The sequence below is a fragment of the Tiliqua scincoides genome, chromosome 3 (genome assembly GCF_035046505.1).
Source record: "Tiliqua scincoides isolate rTilSci1 chromosome 3, rTilSci1.hap2, whole genome shotgun sequence".
In the NCBI taxonomy this organism is placed as follows: Eukaryota; Metazoa; Chordata; class Lepidosauria; order Squamata; family Scincidae; genus Tiliqua; species Tiliqua scincoides.
In genome coordinates this window covers 145078935-145106644 of record NC_089823.1, presented here as the reverse complement: position 1 = coordinate 145106644, position 27710 = coordinate 145078935, and the positions used below count along the sequence as shown (strand labels likewise).

General features: G+C 43.9%; 1 protein-coding gene across 1 annotated transcript in view; it reads right to left on the bottom strand.

The window, feature by feature from the left end:
• GRID1 (glutamate ionotropic receptor delta type subunit 1) overlaps positions 1-27710 on the bottom strand; it is an 829564-nt gene that overhangs the window by 27975 nt on the left and 773879 nt on the right. Inside the window, exon 13 of the mRNA XM_066620630.1 lies at positions 26102-26297. Coding sequence (XP_066476727.1) covers positions 26102-26297 — 196 coding nt within the window. The remainder of the gene's footprint in view (positions 1-26101; positions 26298-27710) is intronic.

Here is a 27710-nt window from a genome sequence, read left to right as displayed (position 1 = left end):
TCTTTGGGGGAAGCCACAGCAGCTAAGCAGGTATAAAATCAATGTACGTTTGCAGTAAGGGATGGGTATGGTCAGCGTGGCTTGCTTTGAGTTGAGTCATGAGTTTCCGCCCCCGAAACTCGACTCGAAAATTAGTTATAATGGGCAGACTTTCTGAGTCATCCAAAGTATTTAGGCGACTCAAAAAGACTTGAGTCACTAGTCTTCCCCTTTAAAAGCCAGTGGCACCTCCAAGAAAAAAACCGAGCTGCTGCCAGGGTATGTATGTGTGTTGGAGTTCTCTTTAAACGCTCCCCTGATGTCCCTGCCCCATCAGTAAACAAGGTGGGAGTGGGTGGGACGAACTGCATGAGAGCAGAGACAGAAGCAGTAAAAGGGAGAAGGGTCACATGCAGCAGCTGGGAGGCTTACCAGTATGACCCAATCCTTTGCAGCTCTACTCAGAAGTAGTCCCACTTGCATTGGTCATTCAATGAGGCTTCCTCCTTCCAAGTAACAACGGAGCCCACAGGAGCCACGAGGTTGGTAAGCATAATCACTACAAATTGCCTCCCCCAACCCTGACTTCCCTGCCCCCCTTTCCCCTCTCTCTGGGCTTTTCCAGCCAATTCCAAGGCAAGAACCCCCTTGGGCTCCTCCTTCTGCCCTACTTCAAACAAAGAAAATATCAGACTGCCCATCCTTAATCCAATGATCATCGGTTCCTTAAGAGATGGACAAGAGAGCCCGCTCCCGTCTCTCTCCACCTTGATCTATGCAAAAGCAAAATACTAACCCTTCCCTGCCTCCTGGCTGAAAGTTCCCTGCTGCTCGCCCTGTTGGAATGATGGCCCCACGAGGTCTTTTATGCCACAAAAATGTAAGCAAGCACACCCAGACACAGACACACTTGAGTCTGCATGCGTGGGGGGCTTATTTCCGAGTCAGCGGCCTCAAACTCGAGTCAGTGTTGAAGTCATCAGTGCAGGTTCCTTGAGTGCACACGAGTCAGCAAAAAACACATGTTTTGCGACTCAGACTCGAGTCACCTGACGCAGGTTCCCATCCCTGTTTGCAGGGTAGATATGTTCTTATAAGAGAAGGCCATCCCAACTGTTGAATTTCTATCAGCTGTCACCTTGTAGAGATTTGGGTAATTACACTAATTTTGTTGAGGCATGTTTCCCCACAAACGATTACAGTTCTCTGAACTCCTAAATGTCATTTCAAAAGATAAAATGAATGTGAATGAAAACTCACTGAGTTGCAAACAGATGGTGGCATGATGAAGTAAACAAAACCAGTTCTCCTCCTTTGCACAAGTAAGTAAAACTGGCAAGGATTAATGCCTATATAAAGCAGTGTTTCTCAAACTTTGAGGGAGCTTTACTCCCTCAGTAAGTTCTTGCAGGGGAGGGGCTAGGGCAGCTAAGGGGGACAAGGGGGTAATTGCACCTACTTTTTTTAATGTAGGGCTGCAGCAAGCTGCAGGAGGTGCGGGGAGCCCTGTGCAGACCTCCACAGAGCCCCCCCCCCAGGCTTGGAATCTACAATGAAAGTGGACGCAAAGCTCCTCCTGCAAAACGGAAGTGCTTTGCGCCCACTTTGATTGCAGATTCCAAGCCCTGGGGAGCACTGCAGAGGGCTGCGCATGGCTTCCCGCACCTCCTGCAGCCTGCTGCAGCCCTACATTTAAAAAACAACACACCAGTTTGAGAACCCATCAGTTTGAGAGCCACTGCTCTAAAGGAATCAGAAGCGGCCATTGCAACGTATGGCAGGAAACAAGAGGCTGGCCTGACAGACCAGAGGAAACAGACAAATATTGGTTAGCCTGTTTTTGACAAGTACTGTATGCTGTTAAACATAAATCCAAAGTGGTACTTGCTGAAGGCACAGAATTGAATTGACTTATCCCTTGAACAGAACATCTTTTATAATAGAGACAGCCAGCTTCCTCTGGGGTTTGGATCTTCTCCAGCCAAGGAAAAAAAATATTTGGCTGTGAAATCAAGTCAAGGTTCAGAGTGCACCAGCCATAGCTGGAGAACACATCTCCCCTTCAGGCCCCACTCTTCTGAGAAGAGTGTAAGGGAAACACCTCCCCCCCTCCCCCCATGGAATTAGTGACAGCAGAATCAGGCAAAAGCCCTTTAAACCACAGCAGGCTTCCCAGGGAAGGGATTCAGCTAGTTACTGTGCATCACCCAGCAAGAACTTGAGTCCTCAGTGTGCTTCATGTCTCTGCTGGAACAACATCTGAGCACATTTTGGTTGCCTTTGGCCTGATCCAGCAGGGCTCTTCTTATGTTCTTATGCTATATCTGGCCTAGCCTCGAATGCATCCATGCGCCTCGCCTCCTGTATGTTTTTGAACTCCTGTCGCTCATTGGAAGCCTGCCTCCTCGACTAAGCATCTGCCATCTAGATTCCTAGCACTATTAGCAAACCTGTGGTACCGCCTTCATCTTAAGCCTGAGAATGGCAGCTAAGAACAGGTATAACAAAGGGATAGACAATGAGAGGGTAGACAAAATGATGTGTGTGACCAAACCTTTTGACAAATGTGACACAAGCCAAATTCATAAGAGAAGACAGTGCTGTTCTCATATGCACTATAGGATGCACACATCCCTCTTGGTTAATTCTTTTTTAAGGTATATCCTGCCTTTGTATTAACAATGCTCAAGCTGGCCAACAAAAACAACACAACCAAGTAAAGCCACAAAAGCAATATCAAAACCCAGTTTTGCAGCAGAGAAAGAACACTCTAAAATTTAGCACAAAAAGCCAACAGCTTGGCAAAACCAAGAGCTGCATAGGTCAAAAGCCTGTTTAGAAAGGAAGCTTTCTGCCTGAGGGTAGAAGGTCAACTGAGAAGGGGTATGACATGTCTCCAGGAATTCACAGCTGAGGTACACTCACTTTGAAGGCTCTCTTCCATGACCTCACCAAATGCACCTCAAGTTTAGGTGGGGCATGCAGAAAGCACTCCCTAGAACACCTAAAGAGGCAGGCAGGCAGGCTTTTATGGAGGAAGGGCAATCTTTGTGCCTTTGTGTGGCTTTGCACCCAGTCTAGTCTGCCAGAGAGCCATACACAGAGAAGAGATGGGCCAGAATGTAGGCTACCTGGTCCTGGCAGGGCCACCATCAATTCTGCTGCATGTTCCAATGGTGGCACATCTGCCACAGTCTTGGTCACTGGTTTCCAACAAGAGGCCTAGTACTGCCTGTGAGCCACTAGTTTACTACACCTGCTGTAGAGCACGGCTTGGGTTGTGTTGTGCTAAACAGAGACAAAACCTGTAGCAAATGGAATCTGAGGCACGGGGTTGCGTCAGGCATGTTTACTTCATCTATTTTGTTGCTGTCTCTTGCTTCAGGGTTTTTGCTGTCACCAGCTCTCTTGAGCTTGAATTCTGCTGATAGGAATGATAGCCCATATCTACAGTATGCTGCCTATTTGCACCATCGGTGCTTGGGGAAATATTATCATCCGCAGGCATTCCATTTCCATTATAAGCCAATGCCTGGAGAAGAACACAGCTGCTCCAGTCTCAGCTATATACACTGCATGTGGCTGTGTCACAATTTCTCCATTCCGCTCTGAAATGCTTTTCAATCTGAGTCACAAACTAAGGCAGCACTGTGTGATTTTTGATCACGTTCCCTTCTCTCATTTTCATTTATGGCATTGCAGTTCTGAAGTCTGTATTGAAAATGCAGCGCAGAAAATAAATAGGTCACAGTCCAACAGTGAGGTAAGCATACTAGAAGCCCATTGAAATCCATGGGTTTAAAGTGCACCTAGCGCCACATTGGACTGCAGACATTAAGCTGACTGGGTCCTTCAGAATCAAGCACTTTGCCTAATGCTGTTACAACACACGAGTATCAACATTCCGTGGACAAATCACAAAATTCAGCATTGAAGGGGAATCTGAGATTCGAGGTTATCATGCTTTCAGTCTTAACACAGTTCCAGGGCCTCTGAGAGGAATTTTATCAGGAGGTACAAAGTTTCTTTTGGGCCCCTTTGCAACAGGGGAGAGATGAAACAGAGCGGGGAAGGGTGGTGACGGGCGAGCAGAATGGGGGCAGGGAGGGGCAAAACAGGTTGAGGGGAGGGTACAGACAGCTGGGAAAGTCTTTGGAGCCCAGGTCTACCCACTCATGTGGCATCAGTAGTGTCCCCAGCATCCCTAGTAATGGTAGTGTGCCCAGCATCCTGTATGGAAAACGAGTCTGATAGGAAAATGTCAGATCCCAGGAAATTTCTGGGCCCCCTCCTTTGGCTCCTGGGCTCCCTTTTGACCCCAGGCCCGGGTACAAATTACCCCCCTCAGTCCCCCTCTCCTAGGCCCTGCACAGCTCCTTTGACTTTTACAAAAGCTAAATCTGATGCAAATTTGAAGGCCCCTTGCATTGGAATTGTGGAAGATCTGGCAAGGAGGTAGATGTGGTGTCAGCAGTGGCCCCTTTAAGGGTAAGGCCTGGGCATCCAGCAGAGCCACTTGAAGGCAATAGGGCCCTTAGGCATAAAAGCACCTGAAGAAGGGAGAGTTTGGTGTGGGTAGCAGAAGGAGGAAAGCTTGATGAAGGGGGAGACATGGACTGAGGAATTGATGGCTAATGGACTGCTGTGTGAATGAACTTTGGAAGCTGCTGGAGCAGAAACTACTGGAGATGTTTAGACTGGTGTTTGGCTGCTGTGCCCAAGACCTGCTGAGGACCAAGGGGCTGCTGTAGTGGCGGGAGGCTGCTGGCAGAAAGGAGGACCTCTGTAGGTTAAACAGTCGAGCTACCCTGGTGGTGGGGTCCAGCAGTACTGCAGGGCAGAACCAGGGTCATTTTTGAGGAAAAAAGGGAGCTAATTAGCTAAAAGTGGGCATAATTCTCCAGGCAGAGCTTGGACTGCGAATCTTGCAGAACACCCCTCTCAAGATAAAACATTTCAGGAATTCAGGAAAAAAAGTCACAAAGTTTCAAACCCAGCAAGACCAGCCTTACTAGGGGTGGTAGCGGCTCACATGCTCCTAGTCTTTTTATTTGTTCTATCATCATCAAAAATACAAAAAAGTTTCACTTATTAACATATTCATCAGCATAACACAATTCCACACATCTCCCTAACTTTAACCTTGAGATACCACATCTAATTTTTTTTCTTGAATTACTGGGGTGATGATCTTTGGGAAGGCATTCTTACCCCTTCCGTTTCCCCATCATGGGAATTCTTTAAAATTTCTTTCATTTTTCGAATTGGCTTTTTTAGCCACACTAGACACTGTTCCAGAACCACTTTTCAGAGCGCAATACCATAGTCTTCCAAGACTGAAGGATGCCAATTGATTGTGACCAAACATGTGTCTGCCATCTAAATGGAGTGAGCTTTAGGAACCTGTTACCACAAGCTCAGATGCAACAATAAGACAGTTTCATCTGCAAAATGACTGTTTTGCTGGGGGAAACTTTCAGATAAATGGGAAGAAATGGATCTTCTGAGCAGGTTTGCCCAGAATTTGTAAGAAATCAGATAATTTAAGAAAAGGCACAAAATGTCACCCCAGCCTCTAAGCCTGAAGAGTCAACTTGTGAAATAAAATCATTTGGAGATAAGAAGCAAATCCATTGCCTAAATTCAGTGTTATTCAAACTGTGAGGTGTGGCTCTTTAGGGCAGTGCCAGGAACTCAAAGGGGAGGCGTGGGATGTCCTCGATACAGTCGCACCCCTGGGCAGAATATGAGCCCGTCTTCTGCACTTTTTTTTAAAGCAGAAGAAACGGGAGTTGCTCAGCTGTGAGAGTGGCTGCTGCCGCCAGCCCTCTTCCGAGCATGCTCGGCTTGCAGTCCTTAACCCTGACTGATCCTTGTCTGGTTGGTTCCTAGTTCCCAGCCTGGGATCAATTCTCATCAAAGTGAAATCTCTCTTTTCAACCCCCTCCCTCTTCCACTCCCCCCTTTCAATCTCCAAACCTTCCCGCTTTCCTCCCCCTCCCCTTAAAGTTGTTCCATGCAGTTGGCAAAGGGGGGGGGAAGAGAGAGAAGCACACACTTTACTTGGCCAGGAGCAGAAAAAGGTTACTGTTTTTAAAGTGATTTATTAATCTTGTTGTTTGCCTGAAGAGGAAAGGCTGTATTTTTAAAGTGATGAATCTTGCTATTTGAATACTTATCAGCCATTGATGAAGTGATTGCCAGCCCAATCCTATCCACACTTTCCTGAGAGTAAGCCCCATTGACTCTAATGGGACTTACTTCTGAGTAGACATGCATAGGCTTGAGCTGTGCTAGTATAGGAGACAAATCAGCTTCCTCACCAAACCCTTATCAGCTCTGATATATTTTCATGGTCTATTTTTGTTTTCCCCACCAGCTGCTGGAAAAATTTAATTTCATTAGATTAATAAAGGGTTCAATCCTATCCAAGGAGAATGGGAGAAATGACTAGTTGGATTGGGGTCCACAGGGGTGTGTGTGTGTAATGTTGGTCAGACTGGTTGTTCACAAAGTTCATTTGTTAAAACAATTCTATTGGTATGCTTACAAAGTTTTAAAAAATGAGTCCTCCTGGACCAGACAAAATCTACCTACTCCAGCATCCTGTCTCCAACAGTGATCAGCAGCTGATCATTTATAAAGCATGCATATTGCTGTGTATTAATATATTTTAAGATCTGCATTTAATTAATGATATGATTAATATAATTAATATTAATACAGTTAATATATATTTAATATTTAATATTATATTATAGTAAATTTAATATGGTTAATATAGTTAATATTTCTGGCCATTTCTTGTTTAATGTCACTTCCAGCCCTCCGGAACATGATGGGGAGTCATGGCCAACAGCCACGGGGGGGGGGGGGTCAAGGGAGGCACTGGCCGGAAAAGTTTGAGTACCACTGCCTAAATCCATCCAACATATGGAACCCAGGGGAGAGTTCTTATGTTTGCAAGGACAAAGGCTGGCATCCACAGATCACAAATAGTACTAAATAATTTCAGTACAAATTCATTCCTTACAACAAAAAAGAATGGATGAAATACTCTGGGGCTAACTGTAGCAACAGAAATGACAATTTGAATCTACTGAATTTCATGTTAATCATGTGTAACCTGAAGGATCAGCACTTCACATACATGATCTAATTATTCCTCACAACTAACCTGCAAGAGAACACAGTGATAAGCTCTGTATTGCAGCCTGCAGATGGGGGATGAGGCAAACCTTAGGGCCACCTAGTAAAGTGCATAGCTGTGGCAGCTTTTGAATCAGGAACATCTTGGCTCAAAGCTTATACACTGGCAGTGCAGTCCTATGCAAGTTAATCAGATGCAAGTTCCACTATATTCAGTGGGGATTCTGGGTGATTGCTCACTTTCCATATTATGTTTCAGCTTTTTTACTGTGCTGGTTTTCAATCACTGGTTCATAGATGAATTGATGACCAAAAATTAGCTATTGGTGGGGCTTTCACAGCCAACTAGCTACTTCCCTTCCTGCCTTGCTGGTCCTTGCAAGGCATTCTGGAGCACGGCCTGCCTTTTTCTGCCATTATTCCATTCTTTTTCAAGTACACCTGAATGTCCTGTTGAGTGTCCCTGGGAGTACATGAATACCAGGTTGGGAACCACTGTTTTACTGGTATGTAGTTTACAGTGCACTTACTCTGATAGTGCTTACAAAAAGGTGGCGAAGACCAGAATTTAAAAAAAGAATAAAAATGTATCTTATGATCTTTTACTATGTTTTTAATAAATTAGAGATTACAGTTCTTAGGTAACAATTAGTGGTAGGGTCATAGAAAATTCCATGATTGTTGGCTCAAAACCTGCCCTTGATCTGTGGGGTTGACTTATAGGCAAGTATCTATGGTAAGTGTATGCAGAGTTGCAGCCTTAGTCATTGCAGCACATCAGCTCTCTTAGGAAAAATAAGCAAGCTCAGCAATGTATTTGTAGACTGCATGTTTGTACAGGATATATGTACGTACTAAAAAAACTGTATAGGAACACACACTACTACTTCTGTTTAAATAAAGCTCTAACCAAGGTAAGTTAAAAGTGTATGATTTACATAAGGATATAAACCAGGTCTCTTTAACCTGCTAGATTGATTAAAAGGTTCTCAGAATACTTATCTGGTATAAATTTGTAAAGGCTTTCAAAAAGTAACTTGTAAAGTTCATCTCAAGAGGCTATTAACAGGGCACTTCTATGCAGGTCTACTCAGAAATGAGTTCTATTGAGTTCAGTGAGACTTACTCTCGAGTAAATGTGTACAGGATTGCAGCCTAAAGAAAGCTGGTATGTTGTGAGAGTAAGAGATAAAATATATTGTAACGTTTTAAAGAGATGGTAAGGAAGGAGCAATAACAAACTGCCAATTCTTAACAAAGAACACTGTTAAGGAAGGATATAAATCAGTATCAAAAGAGGCACAGTGGCAAAGTGTGAGGCAGTAAAGTACATTTTACTTGGGAGTGATCACACACAGTGGATCAAGCTAAGCTGGCCAACTATTAAAACATTTTAGATAGCACAAACATGCCTAATTGAAGTCATAGTTTAAACCAGATCAGCAACATATAGCCCATGGGCCAGATCTGGCCTGCCACCAAAGGTCATCCAGGCCATTCAGAGCTCTCTGTGTAGCACAGGGTCTCCATGAGCCTGGGCAAGGGACTCTGCTTTTACCTGTCTGGCACGTGACAAACTGGGCAGGAGGCTCTGCCTCCCAAGCCAAACACAGCGCAGTCGCTTCTGGGAGCTTGGTAACCCAAAAGCTGGGTGATGACATGATGTCCAGCTGCCAACCACTGGTTAAACTATGGTTAAACAACTGGTTAAAACTATGCATGTGCACTGGATTGTCAAAAGTGTCTGGAAATTTCAGGGAAAAAGTGTCTAAGGCCCTGCAGAGAAAGAAATGAATGGGTAGAGGGGGGCCTGGAATCACACCCACTGGCCCTGCTGCTAATCTCTAGACATTCAAGGTGCCATTTACACTGGGGTCTACACATAGAAGTTGCTTATGCACTGCCCGCATCCCTTTGGCAAAATATGGATTTTGTAGCAACCAGGACAGACAATGCATGGATACTGGCGCATAACATTAAAAAGGTGGCAGAGCAGCTTTTAAACTGATCCCTGGGGGAAGGCCGACAGGAGCCGAGGGGCATCCGGTTCGGGACTCCTCATCCCTATGGGATGAGGATGGGGAGGTTAGAGAACAACAAGACAAAGGCAGGGTAGGAGAAGAAATTGGGAAAGGTAGGGTGATGGGATGTGATAGACGGTTTGGCACAATGAGAGGATGCGGGGACAAAGGAGTGAATAAGCAGCCCATCCTGGGGCATTCCATGTATAAATGCTTTTATGCGAATGCCCGAAGTCTACGAGCAAAGGTGGGAGAACTGGAATGTCTGGTGACAAGGGAAAATATTGACATAGTGGGCATAACGGAAACCTGGTGGAATGCGGAGAATCAGTGGGATACCGCAATCCCGGGCTATAAACTCTACAGGAGGGACAGGCAGGGGCGTGTTGGAGGTGGGGTGGCCCTTTATGTTAAGGAAGGGATAGAATCCAGCAAAGTAGAGATTGAAGGTGGGTCCGACTCCACCGTAGAATCTCTGTGGGTTAAATTACCAGGCTTGTGCAGCGATGTAATACTGGGGGCGTGCTATCGTCCTCCAGACCAGAAATCGGATGGGGACCTTGAAATGAGGAAACAGATCAGGGAGGTGACAAGGAGGGACAGGGTTGTAATCATGGGGGACTTCAATTATCCTCATATTGACTGGGTCAATTTGTGTTCTGGTCACGATAAGGAAACAGGATTTCTTGACGTGCTGAATGACTGTGGCTTAGATCAGCTAGTCACGGAGCCCACCAGAGGACAGGTGACTCTGGATTTAATTTTGTGCGGTACGCAGCACCTGGTTAGAGATGTAAACGTTACTGAGCCATTGGGGAACAGTGATCATGCTGCGATCCGTTTTGACGTGCACGATGGGGGAAGAATACCAGGCAAATCTCTAACAAAAACCCTTGACTTCCGACGGGCGGACTTCCCTCAAATGAGGAGGCTGGTTAGAAGGAGGTTGAAAGGGAGGGTAAAAAGAGTCCAGTCTCTCCAGAATGCATGGAGGCTGCTTAAAACAACAGTAATAGAGGCCCAGCAGAGGTGTATACCGCAAAGAAAGAAGGGTTCCACTAAATCCAGGAGGGTGCCCGCATGGCTAACCAGCCAAGTTAGAGAGGCTGTGAAGGGCAAGGAAGCTTCCTTCCGTAAATGGAAGTCTTGCCCTAATGAAGAGAATAAAAAGGAACATAAACTGTGGCAAAAGAAATGTAAGAAGGTGATAGGGGAGGCCAAGCGAGACTATGAGGAACGCATGGCCAGCAGCATTAAGGGGAATAATAAAAGCTTCTTCAAATATGTTAGAAGCAGGAAACCCGCCAGAGAAGCGGTTGGCCCTCTGGATGGTGAGGGAGGGAAAGGGGAGATAAAAGGAGACTTAGAGATGGCAGAGAAATTAAATGAGTTCTTTGCATCTGTCTTCACGGCAGAAGACCTCGGGCAGATACCGCTGCCCGAACGGCCCCTCCTAACCGAGGAGTTAAGTCAGATAGAGGTTAAAAGAGAAGATGTTTCAGACCTCATTGATAAATTAAAGATCAATAAGTCACCGGGCCCTGATGGCATACACCCAAGGGTTATTAAGGAATTGAAGAATGAAGTTGCAGATCTCTTGACTAAGGTATGCAACTTGTCCCTCAAAACGGCCACAGTGCCAGAAGATTGGAGGATAGCAAATGTCACGCCTATTTTTAAAAAGGGAAAGAGGGGGGACCCGGGAAACTATAGGCCGGTCAGCCTAACATCCATACCGGGTAAGATGGTGGAATGCCTCATCAAAGATAGGATCTCAAAACACACAGACGAACAGGCCTTGCTGAGGGAGAGTCAGCATGGCTTCTGTAAGGGTAAGTCTTGCCTCACGAACCTTATAGAATTCTTTGAAAAGGTCAACAGGCATGTGGATGCGGGAGAACCCGTGGACATTATATATCTGGACTTTCAGAAGGCGTTTGACACGGTCCCTCACCAAAGGCTACTGAAAAAACTCCACAGTCAGGGAATTAGAGGACAGGTCCTCTCCTGGATTGAGAACTGGTTGGAGGCCAGGAAGCAGAGAGTGGGTGTCAATGGGCAATTTTCACAATGGAGAGAGGTGAAAAGCGATGTGCCCCAAGGATCTGTCCTGGGACCGGTGCTTTTCAACCTCTTCATAAATGACCTGGAGACAGGGTTGAGCAGTGAAGTGGCTAAGTTTGCAGACGACACCAAACTTTTCCGAGTGGTAAAGACCAGAAGTGATTGTGAGGAGCTCCAGAAGGATCTCTCCAGACTGGCAGAATGGGCAGCAAAATGGCAGATGCGCTTCAATGTCAGTAAGTGTAAAGTCATGCACATTGGGGCAAAAAATCAAAACTTTAGATATAGGCTGATGGGTTCTGAGCTGTCTGTGACAGATCAGGAGAGAGATCTTGGGGTGGTGGTGGACAGGTCGATGAAAGTGTCGACCCAATGTGCGGTGGCAGTGAAGAAGGCCAATTCTATGCTTGGGATCATTAGGAAGGGTATTGAGAACAAAACGGTTAGTATTATAATGCCGTTGTACAAATCGATGGTAAGGCCACACCTGGAGTATTGTGTCCAGTTCTGGTCGCCGCATCTCAAAAAAGACATAGTGGAAATGGAAAAGGTGCAAAAGAGAGCGACTAAGATGATTACGGGGCTGGGGCACCTTCCTTATGAGGAAAGGCTACGGCGTTTGGGCCTCTTCAGCCTAGAAAAGAGACGCTTGAGGGGGGACATGATTGAGACATACAAAATTATGCAGGGGATGGACAGAGTGGATAGGGAGATGCTCTTTACACTCTCACATAATACCAGAACCAGGGGACATCCACTAAAATTGAGTGTTGGGCGGGTTAGGACAGACAAAAGAAAATATTTCTTTACTCAGCGCGTGGTCGGTCTGTGGAACTCCTTGCCACAGGATGTGGTGCTGGCGTCTAGCCTAGACGCCTTTAAAAGGGGATTGGACGAGTTTCTGGAGGAAAAATCCATTATGGGGTACAAGCCATGATGTGTATGCGCAACCTCCTGATTTTAGGAATGGGTTAAGTCAGAATGCCAGATGTAGGGGAGAGCACCAGGATGAGGTCTCTTGTTATCTGGTGTGCTCCCTGGGGCATTTGGTGGGCCGCTGTGAGATACAGGAAGCTGGACTAGATGGGCCTATGGCCTGATCCAGTGGGGCTGTTCTTATGTTCTTATGTTCTTATGTACTGGGGTAGTGATAGCAGATGTCGCCCTGATCCTCGCTCCACCTGTTCATTTCAACCATCAGGACAGAACTTAAGTACAAAGAAGCTTTTAAATACAAGAGGAAGAAACAGAGAGAGAAGGGCTTGATTCATCCTGCAGTTGTTGGCATCCTTCAGTCTCAGAAGACTATGGTGTCACGCTCTGAATGGTGGTTCTGGAACAGTGTCCTCTCCAGTGCGCGAAGCCTGGGTAAAGTAGGTATGGAGGATAGGCTGTTAACCATGCAGCAAATCCCCCCTCTCCACGTCGCTGAAATGGTCCAATGGAAAGGCAGAGGCCAATACGGTTGGTTCCAGCGGCGTCGCAGGAGTTGCCAGAACGTGACTGTGTTCAGCCATGAACTGCCTCAGGGACTCCGGCTCCGGATTTTGCCTCAAGGTTGACTCCTGAAGCCTTTTCCATAACTGGATGTAGCCACAAGGCAGTGGAGGTTTGGGATCAGAGTTTTCCTTCTCTCAGATGAGCTGCCTTCCCAGGCTAACGAGTCCCATCTACCCGGTGGCTGTTTAGTCGCCTCTTACGACAAGTACAGCCAAACTGAAAGCCTATTCTTATCCCCAGCCCCCAGGGGATATCCTGCAGTAGGAACTTATAAAGTGGTCTTATACCAAGCCAGCCCATTGACATCAATACTGTCCACCTTGACTGGTACCAGCTCTCCAAAGTTCCAGTCTTTCCAGGCCCAACTTGAGTTGTCAGGGACTGAGTACAGGAGCTTCTGTCCACACAGCATGTGTTATGTCACTGAGCAAAATGGTCCTCCTACAATCCCTTCCTTCTTATTTGCAAAGCACTGAGGCAGTCAGATTAAAAACAAACAGGGCAGAAACAGTAGGGTTTCTGCCCTACTCAGTGAGAGATGTGGGTCTGTGGGCTGCAGTGGATCTGTGGGCTGGAGTTCAGCTGAGCATGCCTTCAGCCTTGAAGTTGTGGGGGGCTTGGTTTTGCCAGACCTGAGCTCCGGGGAAGATTACAGCGAGCCTCATTGATCGTTGGTTGAATCAAACAAGGACAGAATTTACAAAGGTGTTTCAAAGAAGGGCTCAGTGTGAATCAGAAAGAAATTTGCCGTGTGCAGTATTATCTTCTAAGTCAAAAGTAACAGGAATTCCACACCTGTTTCAGTGATAATGTGTTTAGACAGAACAGCTCACTTCTGCATTTCTGTGAGGAAAACTGATGTAGGGTGAGACTCTATTTGCAGTTCAAATTAACTCTGGAGCGGAAAATTAAATGACACTGTCTGCACGATCTTGCAATGTATTTTTTGTCATTGAACACTTTCTGGTGCAACTTATTTGCTTTGTGTGGTTTGGGTCAACATTCTAACAAGCTGGGTCTTTAAACAATGGGTTCTGGTAATACTGATTGACCACCCTGGCCCTCTGCTTTACAGAAGAAAGTGTTCCTTGCATTGTCAGATCAACCTGCTAAGAGCTATAAAGAGTGGGATGCAGGCAAGCATCACGTTTTACAAGAGCAATGTGTCAGCTACTTTCCTGGGCGACAGGAAAGGAAGGTGGATTCAAAACGTCACCTGATCCACCATATATTTTTTTCTTTACACAGGCATGGTCCCATAATGTTTTGGCAATGTCTGCCAAGACCAGCTAAGCAGGATGGTTGAACACTACAGTATGTTCTAATGCTCGAGTTGCCAATTCCCAGACAGAATTGCAGAGAAACACGTCTATTGAGAGTTGTGTGTCATAGCACGTAGCTGCCAGGGTAAGGGAACAAAAATAGAAGTTTGACTAGTAAATGTGTGGGGTGTGCAGAACCTCCCTCCCCTCTCCAAAAGTATCACTAGACACATCAACTAATCATTATTTTCCTCTTGAAAGTTCTCAAAAAGGTATCTACCAACTTTCTTTAGGTTACGTTTTGTGGCAACCCTAGTAAATGTTGGGCTGGTTTAGATTATACATCCCAACTGACCACATCCTCTCCCCCACAAACTGAAAGAAAATGCCTTGAATTCCTGTGAATAACAGGGGAAGGGCTAGTGTGTTTATATGTTGCAATAATTCATGTCCTTTCCTGTGTGGGGTCAGTTGAATATGGTTTTTATCACCAACATTTCCAAAGAATGGTCACCCAGGAACAGATCAGGGCCACACCTGTTTAAAGTAACAATGCCACCGCATCAGGTGCTCCTGGAATATCTGCTGCAGGACAAGCATTCCTTCTCAATGCTTGAGGGAGTTGCCATGTCATGCTTTTAAGAATATCCCACTCTGTCAACGGATGGTGGGGGGGGGGGTCAACTGGACATGAAGCATGCCCATTGGTAAGAGCACTTGAACCTAACCAGATGCTCTTTTCTGTTCCCCTTGTATAAAATTTTCCAAAAGGACACACACTAGTGAATGGGAATGACCAGACCCTTCAAAAAACAGCAGTGCAATACAAGCAACATCAAGGGGAAGAAAAGGAAGCTTCCTCAATAAATGCAGCAGGAAGATGTTTTGGGCCCAACTGCATTTCAGTTTTCCATATATTGAAATAGTCTCCCTGTGGTATTTGTTAATGCTGGTTTTTCTGAAAAATACAAGTTCTAGACATTATATTTGACACAAGCAACTTGTCTGTTTATTCAAAAAGCTCCGTGAGCTATGGAGAGTGACATTTTAAAATATAAGCATCGTATTTTATTTGACAATGTTATTAAATATTTAGCCCAATTTATGCCAGGATTTAATTAAGTGGCAACCTCAGTCAGTTGGGGTGCTAAAATGGAACTAGGATATTGTTCAAGTTCCTGGAGAAAGTTGCTCAAATTAAATAATAAATACAAAAAGCTCTTCATGCCAGAAAATTAAAATCAGTCTTAATTTTGGAATGTTATTTTCATATAGATTTAAATCATGTGCCAACTCTGCAGTGAATTCTATAGGTATGCAGATTGGTACAGTTGGCTCCCAACATCCACAGAGGTTAGGTTCCCAAACCCCTGCAGATGCCAAAATTTGCAGATAATGTGATCAGTGGATAGGCCAATTAGAGGACCTCTGGATACATATGGAGGTGCTCTCTGATTATGTCTAGAGAGGTTGTGAGGCCAGGCACTGATTATGTCTAGAGAGGCACTTCTGGGTGTTTTTTTTTAAAAACTGAAAATGTGACTTAGAGGCCTCTGGCAAATCTTCCAAGCTGCAAGGAAGCTTTTTCGCATTGTAGAGGGCCCGTCTGAGGCCCTGGAGAGACACGTCTGGTTTTTCGAAAAATCAGTGACTCTCCAAAGCATCAGACAGGCCTTCTGAGACATGAGGATGCTGCATGCGGCCTTCCCACATCTCAGAAAGCCTCCCAGACATGATTGCAATGTGCTTTTAGTCAATTTCAGGAAGATAGGTCAATCCTACACCGGGGTTCAGAACCCGAAGTGAGTTAAATTTGCGAGTTCTGAACCTGCAAGTAAAAAGGGCTGACCTGTATTCTAAACAGGTTGCCAATAAAAAGCTAAAACACAAATGTCAAGAAAGAGGCAAAGTAGACATGCATGTAATTGTGCAATGTGACCTAGTGAGGGATCTGATTTGTTTATAAATAGCAAGTGGGGAGCGTAAGGCTATGAAATATGGCAAAACTGCAGTGGGGATGTTAGTATTTTGAAAGTTATTATAAGCTTTTTCCCCAACTAAAAACAGTATGTGGGAGGGGACATGATGGAGTTCAAAATCATGGCAGGGCAAAGTACTAAAGCTCCCCTACCTCTGTAAAGAGGTGTTGCCCCTTTTCATAGCCTTACATGGTATTGAAAAAAACAACAGAAATACTATCATTGCCCCCCCCCCCAAAAAAAAATCAGGCCATATTACAAAAATGAGGTGCATGTCTAGTTAGACCTTAAATTTATCTATACTAAATGGACAATACTAAATGGGCAATTGTGCAGGAGGTACATAACATATGAGTCTTTATATTCTTAAGTTAATTCAATTGTTGAGAAGCAGGTACAATGCTGCTTTCAGGCACTAAAGGACAATGTATTGCCCAGGAGGTAGATGACTTAAAGGGTGCCATCTAGCTAAGGATATGTGTGCAAAAGTCTGTGTTCATGCACTTGTAGCCGTCTCCAATGTGGTGCCCACTGGTTGCTCCAGTTGCATAAGTCTCTGCCCCACATGCTCTATAGGCTTCACCTGTGAAAGAGGAAGTATGGGGACCAGAGGAGAATGATAGGTAGAACAGCTCCCTTGCCTCTACCCACACTTCCTGTTCTGCTCCAACTCTTTGAAACACAAGCATGTGCTGAGCCAAACAGCACTTCAAAGAGCAGGACAGGTGGAAGCAAAGTGAGGAGACAGTGGTGATGATAATGGAAGCCATGGAGGATGTGTGGATGATGTGTATGTGGGCCTGAATGGGTGGAAGGTACAAAAAGAAGGATGGCTGAGTGAGCAAGTGTATGGGTGGGTGGTATGTATGTATGTATGGATGGATGGGAGGGAAGATGTGTGCATTGTATGAGATCTCATTTTGTGACTGGCCTTTGGCCTGTCCCTTTGATAACCATTTTGCATTGGTATCCACCATCCCTTAGAATTCCTGAGAATTGGACTGTTCTTGTTTTCTTAAGTGGCATATAAATATTCTTAATAATAATATGTGTGAACTGTCATTCTCATTATTAAGAACATTGCTTCACCCCCCTCCCCAAATAAAAGTTCACAAGGCAGCTTGCCACGTGTATGCATATCAAGGAAGTCTTATGCTTGTGATACCCCTCAGAAGGAGCCTAGCCAGATATACACCTAGGATTGTGTTGCTTCAGCATGAGTGATGTAGTACAGGGAATTTAGTATGCCGTCAAAGTCAGCTTGGTTCTTTCTCCTTTTTCAGTAGCTAGAAAAGCAAAAAATGAGAACGAAGTAATGAGAAAAATCAGCTTAAAGTGTAAAGCCAGTGTACCTGACCCAGAAAGACAACCGCTAATTAAAACAATATCCTTAGGCTGAAGACAGCAAGACAACAAGTGAACTAATAAGGACACTCGTGTGTATAAGGGCATGATCTAAAGCTTGTTAACATCCATAGAGGATTCTAACTAAGTTCAATGATGGAAGAATCAAATGTATGATGCAGAACACATTCTATAATTTCAAAATGCAAAAGACACGTGCTACATATGCACTTTCCCAAGCTGATTTCCATACACAGCTCTGGGGCTGGTACACATGAAAGGTATGTCTTTCTGCATGTGATCTACTATACGGACGACGCTTTCTACAGACAAGATCAGGGCTCAGACACAAGCAATCAACCTTCCAACTCCTGAAACCTAGACTACATAAGAACATAAGAACAGCCCCACTGGATCAGGCCATAGGCCCATCTAGTCCAGCTTCCTGTATCTCACAGCGGCCCACCAAATGCCCCAGGGAGCACACCAGATAACAAGAGACCTCATTCTGGTGCCCTCCCTTGCATGTGACATAGCCCATTTCTAAAATCAGGAGGTTGCACATGCACATCATGGCTTGTAACCTGTAATGGATTTTTCCTCTACAGGTTACAAGCCATGATGTGCATGTGCAACCTCCTGATTTTAGAAATGAGTGACGAGAAAAATACCAGCAGTCCTAAGAGAAGGAGGAGGCAAGTAAGATGGAATTATGGTTTGATCATTATATATGTAGTTTTTAACTATGAGCTACACTGATTGTCTTCAAATGTGAGATGTCTCATTATGTTCAATAGGATGGGGTTTGCTCCCAGAAAAGTGTGTTTAAGATGGCAGCGTGAGAAACATTAAAGTGGATTAAATGAGAGCAGAAACAGACAAATCTAAGAACTGGGCCTTAGACACGCTACTTTTTTTGAAGCCCCCATTAGATAGTTACAGCTGTTCAAATAAAACTCACAAGTTACTTGAAAAATGGCAGTACCCTGGGTGACTAAACCAGATTTACAGATGCTTTCCCCATCAAAATCTTTCTAACCATATAAATATGTGCTGAGTAGCTAAGAAAAAAAATGCTTTGGCTATTCATCAATTTTTCCCTAAAAACGAAATAAGAAACAGTACTGATATACAGCCCAGTCCTGGATTTGCACTTGAGGGAATTTGAGGGCTGTAATGCTGGGTGAGTGCCACTGGTAGCCCAGTGCTGGCCAGCACTGGGCTACTGCTGGGTGGGTGCCCAACCTCCACCGCTCAGCAGTCGTGTGAACCACTGAGCAGTAGAGAGGTAAACGGGGTTGTGGGGGAAGGCAGGGAGGAGGCATTCCGGAGAGGGGAGAGGAAGTCGGAGGGTGGGTAAGAGGCATTCCGGGGAGGCGGGAGGAGGGGAGAGGGCAGGGGGAAGCGTGCCAGGGGGGGGATTGGGGAGGGAGGGAGGCAGGACTGGTGGAGTGATGCTCCACCAGATCTAAAGCCTCCGTGTTGGGCTCACTGCCTGATACAGAGGCCCTAGATTCACCACCAATCTTTTTTTGGGCAATGAATTGAGTAGCCCCATTGCAGGGTACTCTGTTTACCCAAGGGAAGGGGACGAAGGTCCCCTTCTCCTGAGGTGCCGCCCATGGTTACTCAATGTGTGCAGGATGCGGTGGCAGTCATTTTGGGTGCCACCACAGCTGCACACCCCAGGCAGCTCAGGATTGGGTTGTTAGTTCCTGGCCTTTTATGTTGAAAGAAAAACCAAGCAAGGAAAAGTCTTGCCTGTTATACGGCTAGCACATGGAACAAAAATGTTCTCAATTTAGATGCATAAATGAAGACGCTCTCTCCCTTCACACATGCATACTTTAACAGTCCTCAGAGTGGCGAGGGAGGGATACATAAAAAGAAAGCCTCTCATTATAACAAGATCCATGAGAACTTGTTAAGAACAGTCTACAAGACTCTTGGGAACTATGCATACACATCACATATGGGGCCAGTTCAGACAATCCTCTGAACGACCTTCTAACAATATGAGACAGAAATTTAGGTGTACAAACCTCCCACCATCTAGTCCATTGATCTGCCACCTAAAAGCAGAAAGGATTGTGGGTGTGGATTAAATACAGTTTTAAATGCTACTTCAGATAATCCATCCTCATGTTATTAATGGTGCTTGATGAATGGGGAGGGGAATGCACACAGAAATGCTCGTATGATTAGGGTGGGCCAGTGGATGTAATAGCCAAACCAACTCCCACTTATTATAATAGTTTTTCAATCACAGAGTTTGATCTTATTTGAAATGTACAAGTCATATTTATCCATGCTTCTTGTCATGAATTCATATTCTATGCACAGGACCTCTTTTTTAGTACCTGAGTTTCTGGCTGCCACTGTGAATCCCAGAGCTTACATTACTTGGGGCCAGAGGAGGCTTTGCATTTTTACCTCTTGCGACAACCTTGCTAGCTAGTGTTTTTAGGAAGGGTACTGTGACGCCCCGTTGGGGGGAGAGTCAGGGGTGGTTCTTGGGAATTTCATTAACTTTTCCCACATTGAGCACTGGCAAATCTCTCTTCTATCAACCCGAGGCTGCTATGGTACTCATACAACACAACATCTCATTACAACTCTGTCCTGTCTTTCTCTATCCTGGCCTCTATTAGGATGCAGATTTTATATCCTAAATTACAATATAATAGTACTCAATAATATAAGAATATATAATAGTACTCAATGTTCACTGAAAATCCAGATACGTTGAAGTATGTCTCACATTCCAACTTTCAATGTGCCATAGAAGTCGCTTATATTCTCTCACCAGCAAACCACAAACATCTATTCTAGACAATCAGATACAGATAATTCCTCCTTATTCTGCATCCTAAGAGTTCAAGTCATTACAAAATGTGAAGGCAGGATTGAAGGTTGGCATTCTGGAATTAAGAAGCACAACAGGGAGATGCATTTTACAAGCTTTTCTCTTATGCTTCCATAAATTAATTCTTTATTGCAATTATTTTTGACCATATTCATATTGTGAAATAGCCTTACTGCTACATATCACATCCCGAATTTATAAGGTGACTGTTCTGCATGTAGAACCACTGGAGGTGATTCTTGTAGATGCTGTGAATTGGCATTGCATTCAAATGCCCATCCAAGTGTACATTCCATTGAAAGCAATGCAGTGTGAAAAGACAGCACCTGCTCTGGGCTGCGCATTAGGATGCGCACCTGTACACAACCTTGCCTGAAAAAATGTTGTGGGTCCACACTTACATAATGTATTCGCTGACTACAGTTTAATCCTCAGGTTCATTTTTGATGCAGTAAATCCACCACAATGTGACATTTCTCTGTGATGTTCATGTGGAGACTTTTCTTTTGAACGCAGTCTCACCTAGTGAGACGAGGCCTGTGGTTTGCCATGTCCCGCAGAATTTTAGCTTTCAATAGCGTTCCAAAGATGTGACAGAGCTCAGATCTCAGCGAGCTGGGGGCACATTTGAGAGAGATGTTCACACTGAAAGAACAGGTGAAAGTCACATTGTAGTGACTTTTCCACATTGAAAATGACTGTGACAATCGGATTTTAGAGAGGACGAGGAATGAACGGCAGCATTAGGCTGCCATTCTGTGACCCACTAATTTCAACAGAATTTTTTGCTCACATTGCCAACAATGTTCAAGGCTACATTTTAAAGCAGCTAGGAAAAAAAGTTATTTCTAGATTTCTATGCAGACTTTGGGTTACCTGATAGACACACGGGAAGGAAGATGATGTGGCACGATTAGGTCATTTTCCCTGTTGTTAACTCTTGGTGTATCTATTGCACTTGTGTTTAAGTCTTTCATAGTTCCAGTATGGTGCCTTCTGTTCTCTGTTTCTCTTAATCTATTGAATCAGTTTTGGCACAGGTTAAATGAACTACTAAAGTTTTCATAATATGGCTAGAAATTGAATGATACCTCCACTGCTAGAGGTTCCAATACAGTCTGTGGCAGGGAGAGAAACACCATCAGCTTTGAAGCAACAATTAAAATAAACACACTCTCCCTATTTATCAATATGTTTGCTATACTGTTTTTCACTTATCCATCATGTGCATATTAAAACAATTTCTTTTTATCTGTACCAAGATTTTCAATATAAGTTCCAGAAACAGTGTGTGCGCGTGGACGGGAAGGTCTACCTCCTGTTTTACCTAATAGGTAGACTTTGCCTCTGATTTGAGCTTTGGAGATGTAGAAGGGGATAAATTTGCTTTGCGTGCCCTGGAAGGAGTTATAGGAGGTTGGATCGAATTTTGGACTTCATCCCCTGGTAGGAGAGAAACCCGGAAGTGCCCCCTTTCTTAGATGCGTTCCTGTGGGCTGTAGGGGAATCTTCAGGACCCTTGGAGAACTAAGCGTGGCTGGGGAAGAGCCGCCCTCCTTACCCTGCCTGATGGGTATCTTGTCCCCATGCTTTCAAAGCATGTGCATTACACGTTCCCTTTATCTGTTTCTGTGCTGTGGTTGTGCAAATTATTGTGAGTATGGGTCCCAAAGAACAGAAGACGATGAAAAAACTCATGGGAAAAGTGGAAAAATAGATGAAATGTAGCAGAGTTGCTCATCATTTGCAGCTAGAGCTTGAAGTGCCAAACTTCATTATGTGATGCTACAACCTCTGAAACATTTTCATAGTTGACTTTAACACTTTATCGATGCTGTATAATGTTGTTATTAATTGTTGTTTATTCTATTTTATCATGCCACAGAACTTTTTTCCTTATGGTATTGGGTATTTAGGTTAATTTTGGGGTGAACTTGGAATGGTTTTGGAAAGAGTTGAAATCAATGTTAAAATTGTACTCATCCAGATTTCTACGATAAAGGATGTATTCAGGAACAAATTAGGTACAGGACAAGTGGGAAGAGTCTAATGTGGAAAACGTACGGGATCTGCTATAAGGCTTCACATCCCTCCCAACCCAGTGACTCCCACTTAAATCTAGCAGAAATGTTTTTTAAAAAAATCTTTTAAAATTATTTGTTTATGGGAGAGTGCATATGGGTGAATGCACTTATGAATGGCTGGAATTACATGTCAAAAAACAATTCTATGGATGAGTGAGTGCAGAATAACATTTGACTTGGAAGTTGACTTCAGAAACTATAGAGTAAAAATATGGCCAGATGCGGTTGCATGAAATGAGCACAAAGCCCAAGGCAGCAGGTGGGACGCCACGTTCTGATACATTTCACAATGTGAATGGAAATGTGCAGTCCAAGCCATGCAATGCAGTGTGAACAGGAGCTTTGTTTGGTGCATCATCTCATGATGCAAGGGATGCACCCATGTGCTCACTTGCTAAAGTAGGGTGCTTTGGCAGTTGTAATTAAACCAGGCCTGCTCTTGTGACTGTGATGAGATGGTCATGGAAAGAACTGGCCAATAATGAAATGTAATGAAAAAGAGCAGCACTATACTGACAGGAAACAAACAGCGAAGCTGAAGGTGCAAGTCCAAAGCACTTAAAAAAAACAACATCCAATTATAGTTCTATCTTATGCATTTATTTATTCACAAATGTCAGAAGTCCCAATGCATTTTGAGACAGTGCCTCTTCAGCAGGTAAAAAAATTAAGGGGATGTTTATTCCTCAAACACATAAATAAGTTCATGCGATTCTTCTATAATTGGATTTTCTTTAGTGCATTGGACTTGCATCTTTGGCTTAGCTGTTTTTTTCCATAACAAAATGTATGTGTTTAAAGAAAATCAGCATAGTGATTTTCTATGGGACAGCCCAGAGCAGGAGCCATTCCTCGTATGGATTTCACAAGGATACCAGTGCAGTGTGGCACAGATCACAAGGGTCAGCTGAGCATCTGGAGAGGTGCACCCAACCCACAACAGTACAAATTGTACTGCCTATTTTCACATCAGTGCACACCTAATATCACAATGGAATTGTGCCAGCACAGATAATCTTTACAGACATTGCTTTTTAGATACGTTTGTTGATTAATTGTTGTCTTTTAACTGATTCATTGACAGATTAATTTATTAAATTTAAATAAATATTCATGTAATCAGAAACCCCCAATATGTCCTTTGAGGTACAACTTTCAATTTATTGTTTAAAAGCTATCATTTATTTTCAGATGGAAAGGCCACCTTGAATACATTAATTTTTGTATCTTGTTTCAGTGACCTGTTGAATTTAGAGCCTAATCCTATGAAGTCCATATGGTGGTGGATCATGAGATCTGCCACCAAGGAGCCCAGGAAGCTGACACAAAAGCTATGCTATCACCACTGTATGCTTCAGAAGCACTGCTGGAAATGGCCAGAGGCCCTGCGCATGAGACAGTGGCTCCCAGATGCCTCTTTAGAGCAGGCAGGTTTGATAGAGGTGGGTGCTTTGGGGTGCGGAGAGAGCTGGGCAGGAGGAATTTTATGGAGGAGCGATCTCAGATGCAGTGGTACACACTGAGATCCTTTCCTTGCCCCAAAACACTTCCAGGAGTCTTCACAGACTTATGCTAGCAAAACAATGGGTATAGGTCTGAGGAGACTCATTGGAGGCCAGGCTGGCAATCAGAAGCAGCAGTGGGTGGAAGGCCCATAAGAACTCTGCTTGCTGGGCTGGTCTCCGAATGGAGGTCAACCTCAAAGCAAGGTACCAGCTGCAGCACTCCACTTCCTGATGCAGCACGCCTCCTTCAGGTGAAAATAGCATGGAACACATGCTCCAGCAGTGGCGCTACATGCTATGGGCTGCTGGGGGATAAGATTGGGTTGTAAGTCAGTGAAAATAAGCCCTAAATGGCTTTTGCCCAACTTACCATAAGAAACATGTTTTCCTATACAAATTTCTACCCCCAGTACACTGAGACCAACTAAGGGAACTATTCCAACCTGTGGTTCTGGCCAGGGATGGAGGTTCTTTGGGAACAAAGGAAGAAGGAAGTCTAGGCCAAGGTTGTCAAAAAAGAGCTTTATCTGTCTAAAATCTAAGTCATTAACTTACAGGAGCACCTCCATTTACAGAGGCATCTCCAGGCATAAATATACAGCATTTCCAGGCATGAGACTTATACAGGCATCTGCACAGGACTTACAGCATCTCCAGATGACTCACTGGTTCAGCTAGGTCCAGAACCAAAGGGCTAAGCTAATAAGATTATATAGGCTAGTTATTTACTTTGATTCCCCTGGAAATCAGTACTAATTAGCAAGAAATTACTGTAAATATGACTATTGCCCAGGTTCTTATCATTAAAAGGCATCTTATCAAACAGGTGCAGCAGATAGCTGGCCAGGCTGATACAAGCAAGAAATAACTAGGAACTGTGAGCTTCTGGAGAAGACATTACATCAGAGTGACCAGCTGTGGTGGAGGTCATTTGTTTTTAGCTCAACTTCTTAGGACAATCAGCCTATGAGAAATATGACATTTCCCTAAAGATGGGGAGACACACAAATATGGTTGGCTGGCTAGAAAGATGGTTGTTGACTGTTACAGGAACCTTGTTCCAATCTCAATTGTTATCAGAGCTTAGACTGAACACGATCATCTTCTGCTGTGTTGTATTCCTCAGGTAAGGTGATAAAGTAAACACACAGTTTTCATTTTTGAAGGAAAATAAAAACTGGTTTATTCCAGCAGAACTTTGGGGCAGAGAGGGTAAGATCTGATTCATTAGATTCTATTTTTGATGTCCTCAGTTTTGATGCAGTTTTAATGTTCTCTCAGATTTAAATCTGGTTCTGCTGCTGGTTTATGTTTCTGCAAGTAATTTCATCTAGATCAAGTGTGCCCAAACCCCGGCCCGGGGGCCACTTGTGGCCCTCAGGGACTCACAATCCGGCCCGCAGGGAGTCCCTAGTCTCCAATGAGCATCTGGCCCTCCAGAGACTTGCTAGAGCCCATGCTGGCCTGACGCAACTTCTCTCAGTGTGAAGATGATTGTTTGACCTCTCGCATGAGCTGTTGGACAAGGGTTCCCTCCACTGCTTGCTGTTTCACGTCTGTGATGCAGCAGTGGCAGTGAAGGAAAGGCTAGCCTTGTCTTGTGCAAGGACTTTTATAGGCCTTGAACTATTGCAAGACTTTCATTCATTCATACAAATTCCATCTCTAATATATTCATTTATGTAAATTTATTCAAATTGGAAATGTAAATTAATTCGGCCCGCGACACAGCGTCAGAGAGATGATGTGACCCTCCTGCTAAAAAGTTTGGACACCCCTGATCTAGATAGTATGCATTCAGAAATACTTATTTGAAACACTAAATTGTTTGATGTACAGGGGCTCTATGAAGCTATGTTTCTCAGAATTAATTACAATCCTATATTAAATAAGTAAACATTTGTATTAGAGCTGAAAATGAACTACAGTCTTAGCCAAAGACTTCAGGACATTAAAGAACGAGGACTAATACTCTCACTCAGATAAAAGGAAACTGTAGGAAACAGGAATTGACAAAAAATAGTACATATTAGAAGCTATAATGGATTAGAACAATAGCCTTTCACAACTGGAAGTCTGGACTCCAACTGTTGGTTCATCAAAAGCAATATGAATTTGACTGTCATTCAAGCACCAACTTTAGTTAACTAGTAGGGGGAAAAAACCATCAATCTTGTTCCAAACTGATTTGCAGTTTTCAGGAGGAGAATGACTGACATTGTACTACGAGTACAAAACAAACACTCAAATGACCGCAACTATTTTTACAAAACATTACATAGATTTATACCATTCTAAATGGAAATTAATACAAACTTTCTATGGATCAACTAATGATAATTTCTTACCTTCCTGATGCCTTCAGAAGGGTTTGCAACACAGTTATCTGCTCCATTATTCTTACTGATTGTCTTCCACAACTCGGCAAAAGTGCTGTCTTGCTCTAAAGGGTTTGTTCCTTTCGCTTTAAAGTATTCAAACACTGCAGAATCCCTGACGGTGCCATAAGACACATCCATTTGTTTGGAAAGATCCTGAAATGTCCTGAAAGACAAGAGCAGATGAAATGCGAATGGGGTGAGGGACAACTATTTGAATTTTTTAGTTTATTTATATATTCAATTTGAACCCCGCCTTTCTCCCCGGAGGGCACCCAAGGCGACATTTTTTCTAAAATAAACTTTTTTTTCCATTTGGCAACTGAAGACTGCAAGAGGAGTTCTGGTTCAAAGTACACATGGTTGGACCTCCTGATGTAAAACAGCTCTGTGGGAAAATTGGATCATGGAAGTAATGCTGGGTGAGAGTGAAGGGTTTAACGATTCTTCCTCTGTTATCAACCCTTTCAAAACATTCCCCTCCGAAACTTGCTATCAAATTTCAAAGTTAATTCTCATGTTAACTTTGTGGCCTGTGGCTGCAGTGTGGCTTCTTGTCACACCACACTACTGAGGTAATGCCGGGACCTCCAGACCACATGGGAGGAGCCCACTGTGCAACTCGTCTCTAAGTGAGCATTGCCCCAGTTTTCCTGAAGGAATATTTGGAGATGAGATGCAATAGGGGCTCCTTCTAGTGAGATTCAAGGCTTTAAAAAAAAATCTCTTCATTTAGTGTTTTCCCTAAAAGGAACATCGAAAATAACATCACAATAGGTAGCTGGAAGGAAAGACTATAACAAAGTCATATAAAATGGTTCCACTGATGACATGTATCATCTGTTCAGTGGTTCTCAAACTGTTTGGTCTCCAGAGCCTTTTTAACTCTAAACAGAGTCTTGGGGAGCCTCACCAGTGCTTGCATGGAATTTTGGAGAGCCCCAGAGTACTGGCGCATGCACAGAGTAGCACGGCACCACGCAGATGGCAGCCAGTTATAGTGTGCTTATGGAAGAGGACCCGGGGGGTCTTAGGAGCACACTTTGAGAAATACTGATTTAGTTCGCACACAAGAAATGTACAATACAGATACTATACTACATACTGATTTTCAACAAAAAATCTCAAAGTGTTTCTGTGTCAAACTAAACGAAAAGATAGTATCCTGTTCCAAAGGGGCTCACAATTTAACAAGAACCACAAGCAAAACATTAAGACCAGTCATTGAAAGGGAAGCTGGGGGTGGGGAATGGACAGTTAATCTCCTCCTAGGAACTACCACTTCAAAAAAAATTTTTTCCATGTAGCTTAATCATATATACTGATATACTTAATCAGCTACCAAAGTCCATTCACTGGTCTGAATTTAAGAAAAGCTCTTCTACAAATTATTAATTTCCTTATAATTTAAGTTCCAAGAGATAATGCAATCAGCAATTCTGAGTACCTAATCTTTATTGGATGGTTCAGAACATGTCTTTCAGCTTCTAGCATGGTTAATGGTCCAATCCTAGGGGCCACTTACAGTAGCAGAATTCCTGGTCCGTTGCCATAAATGCCACCATGGCATCTTAAAAGG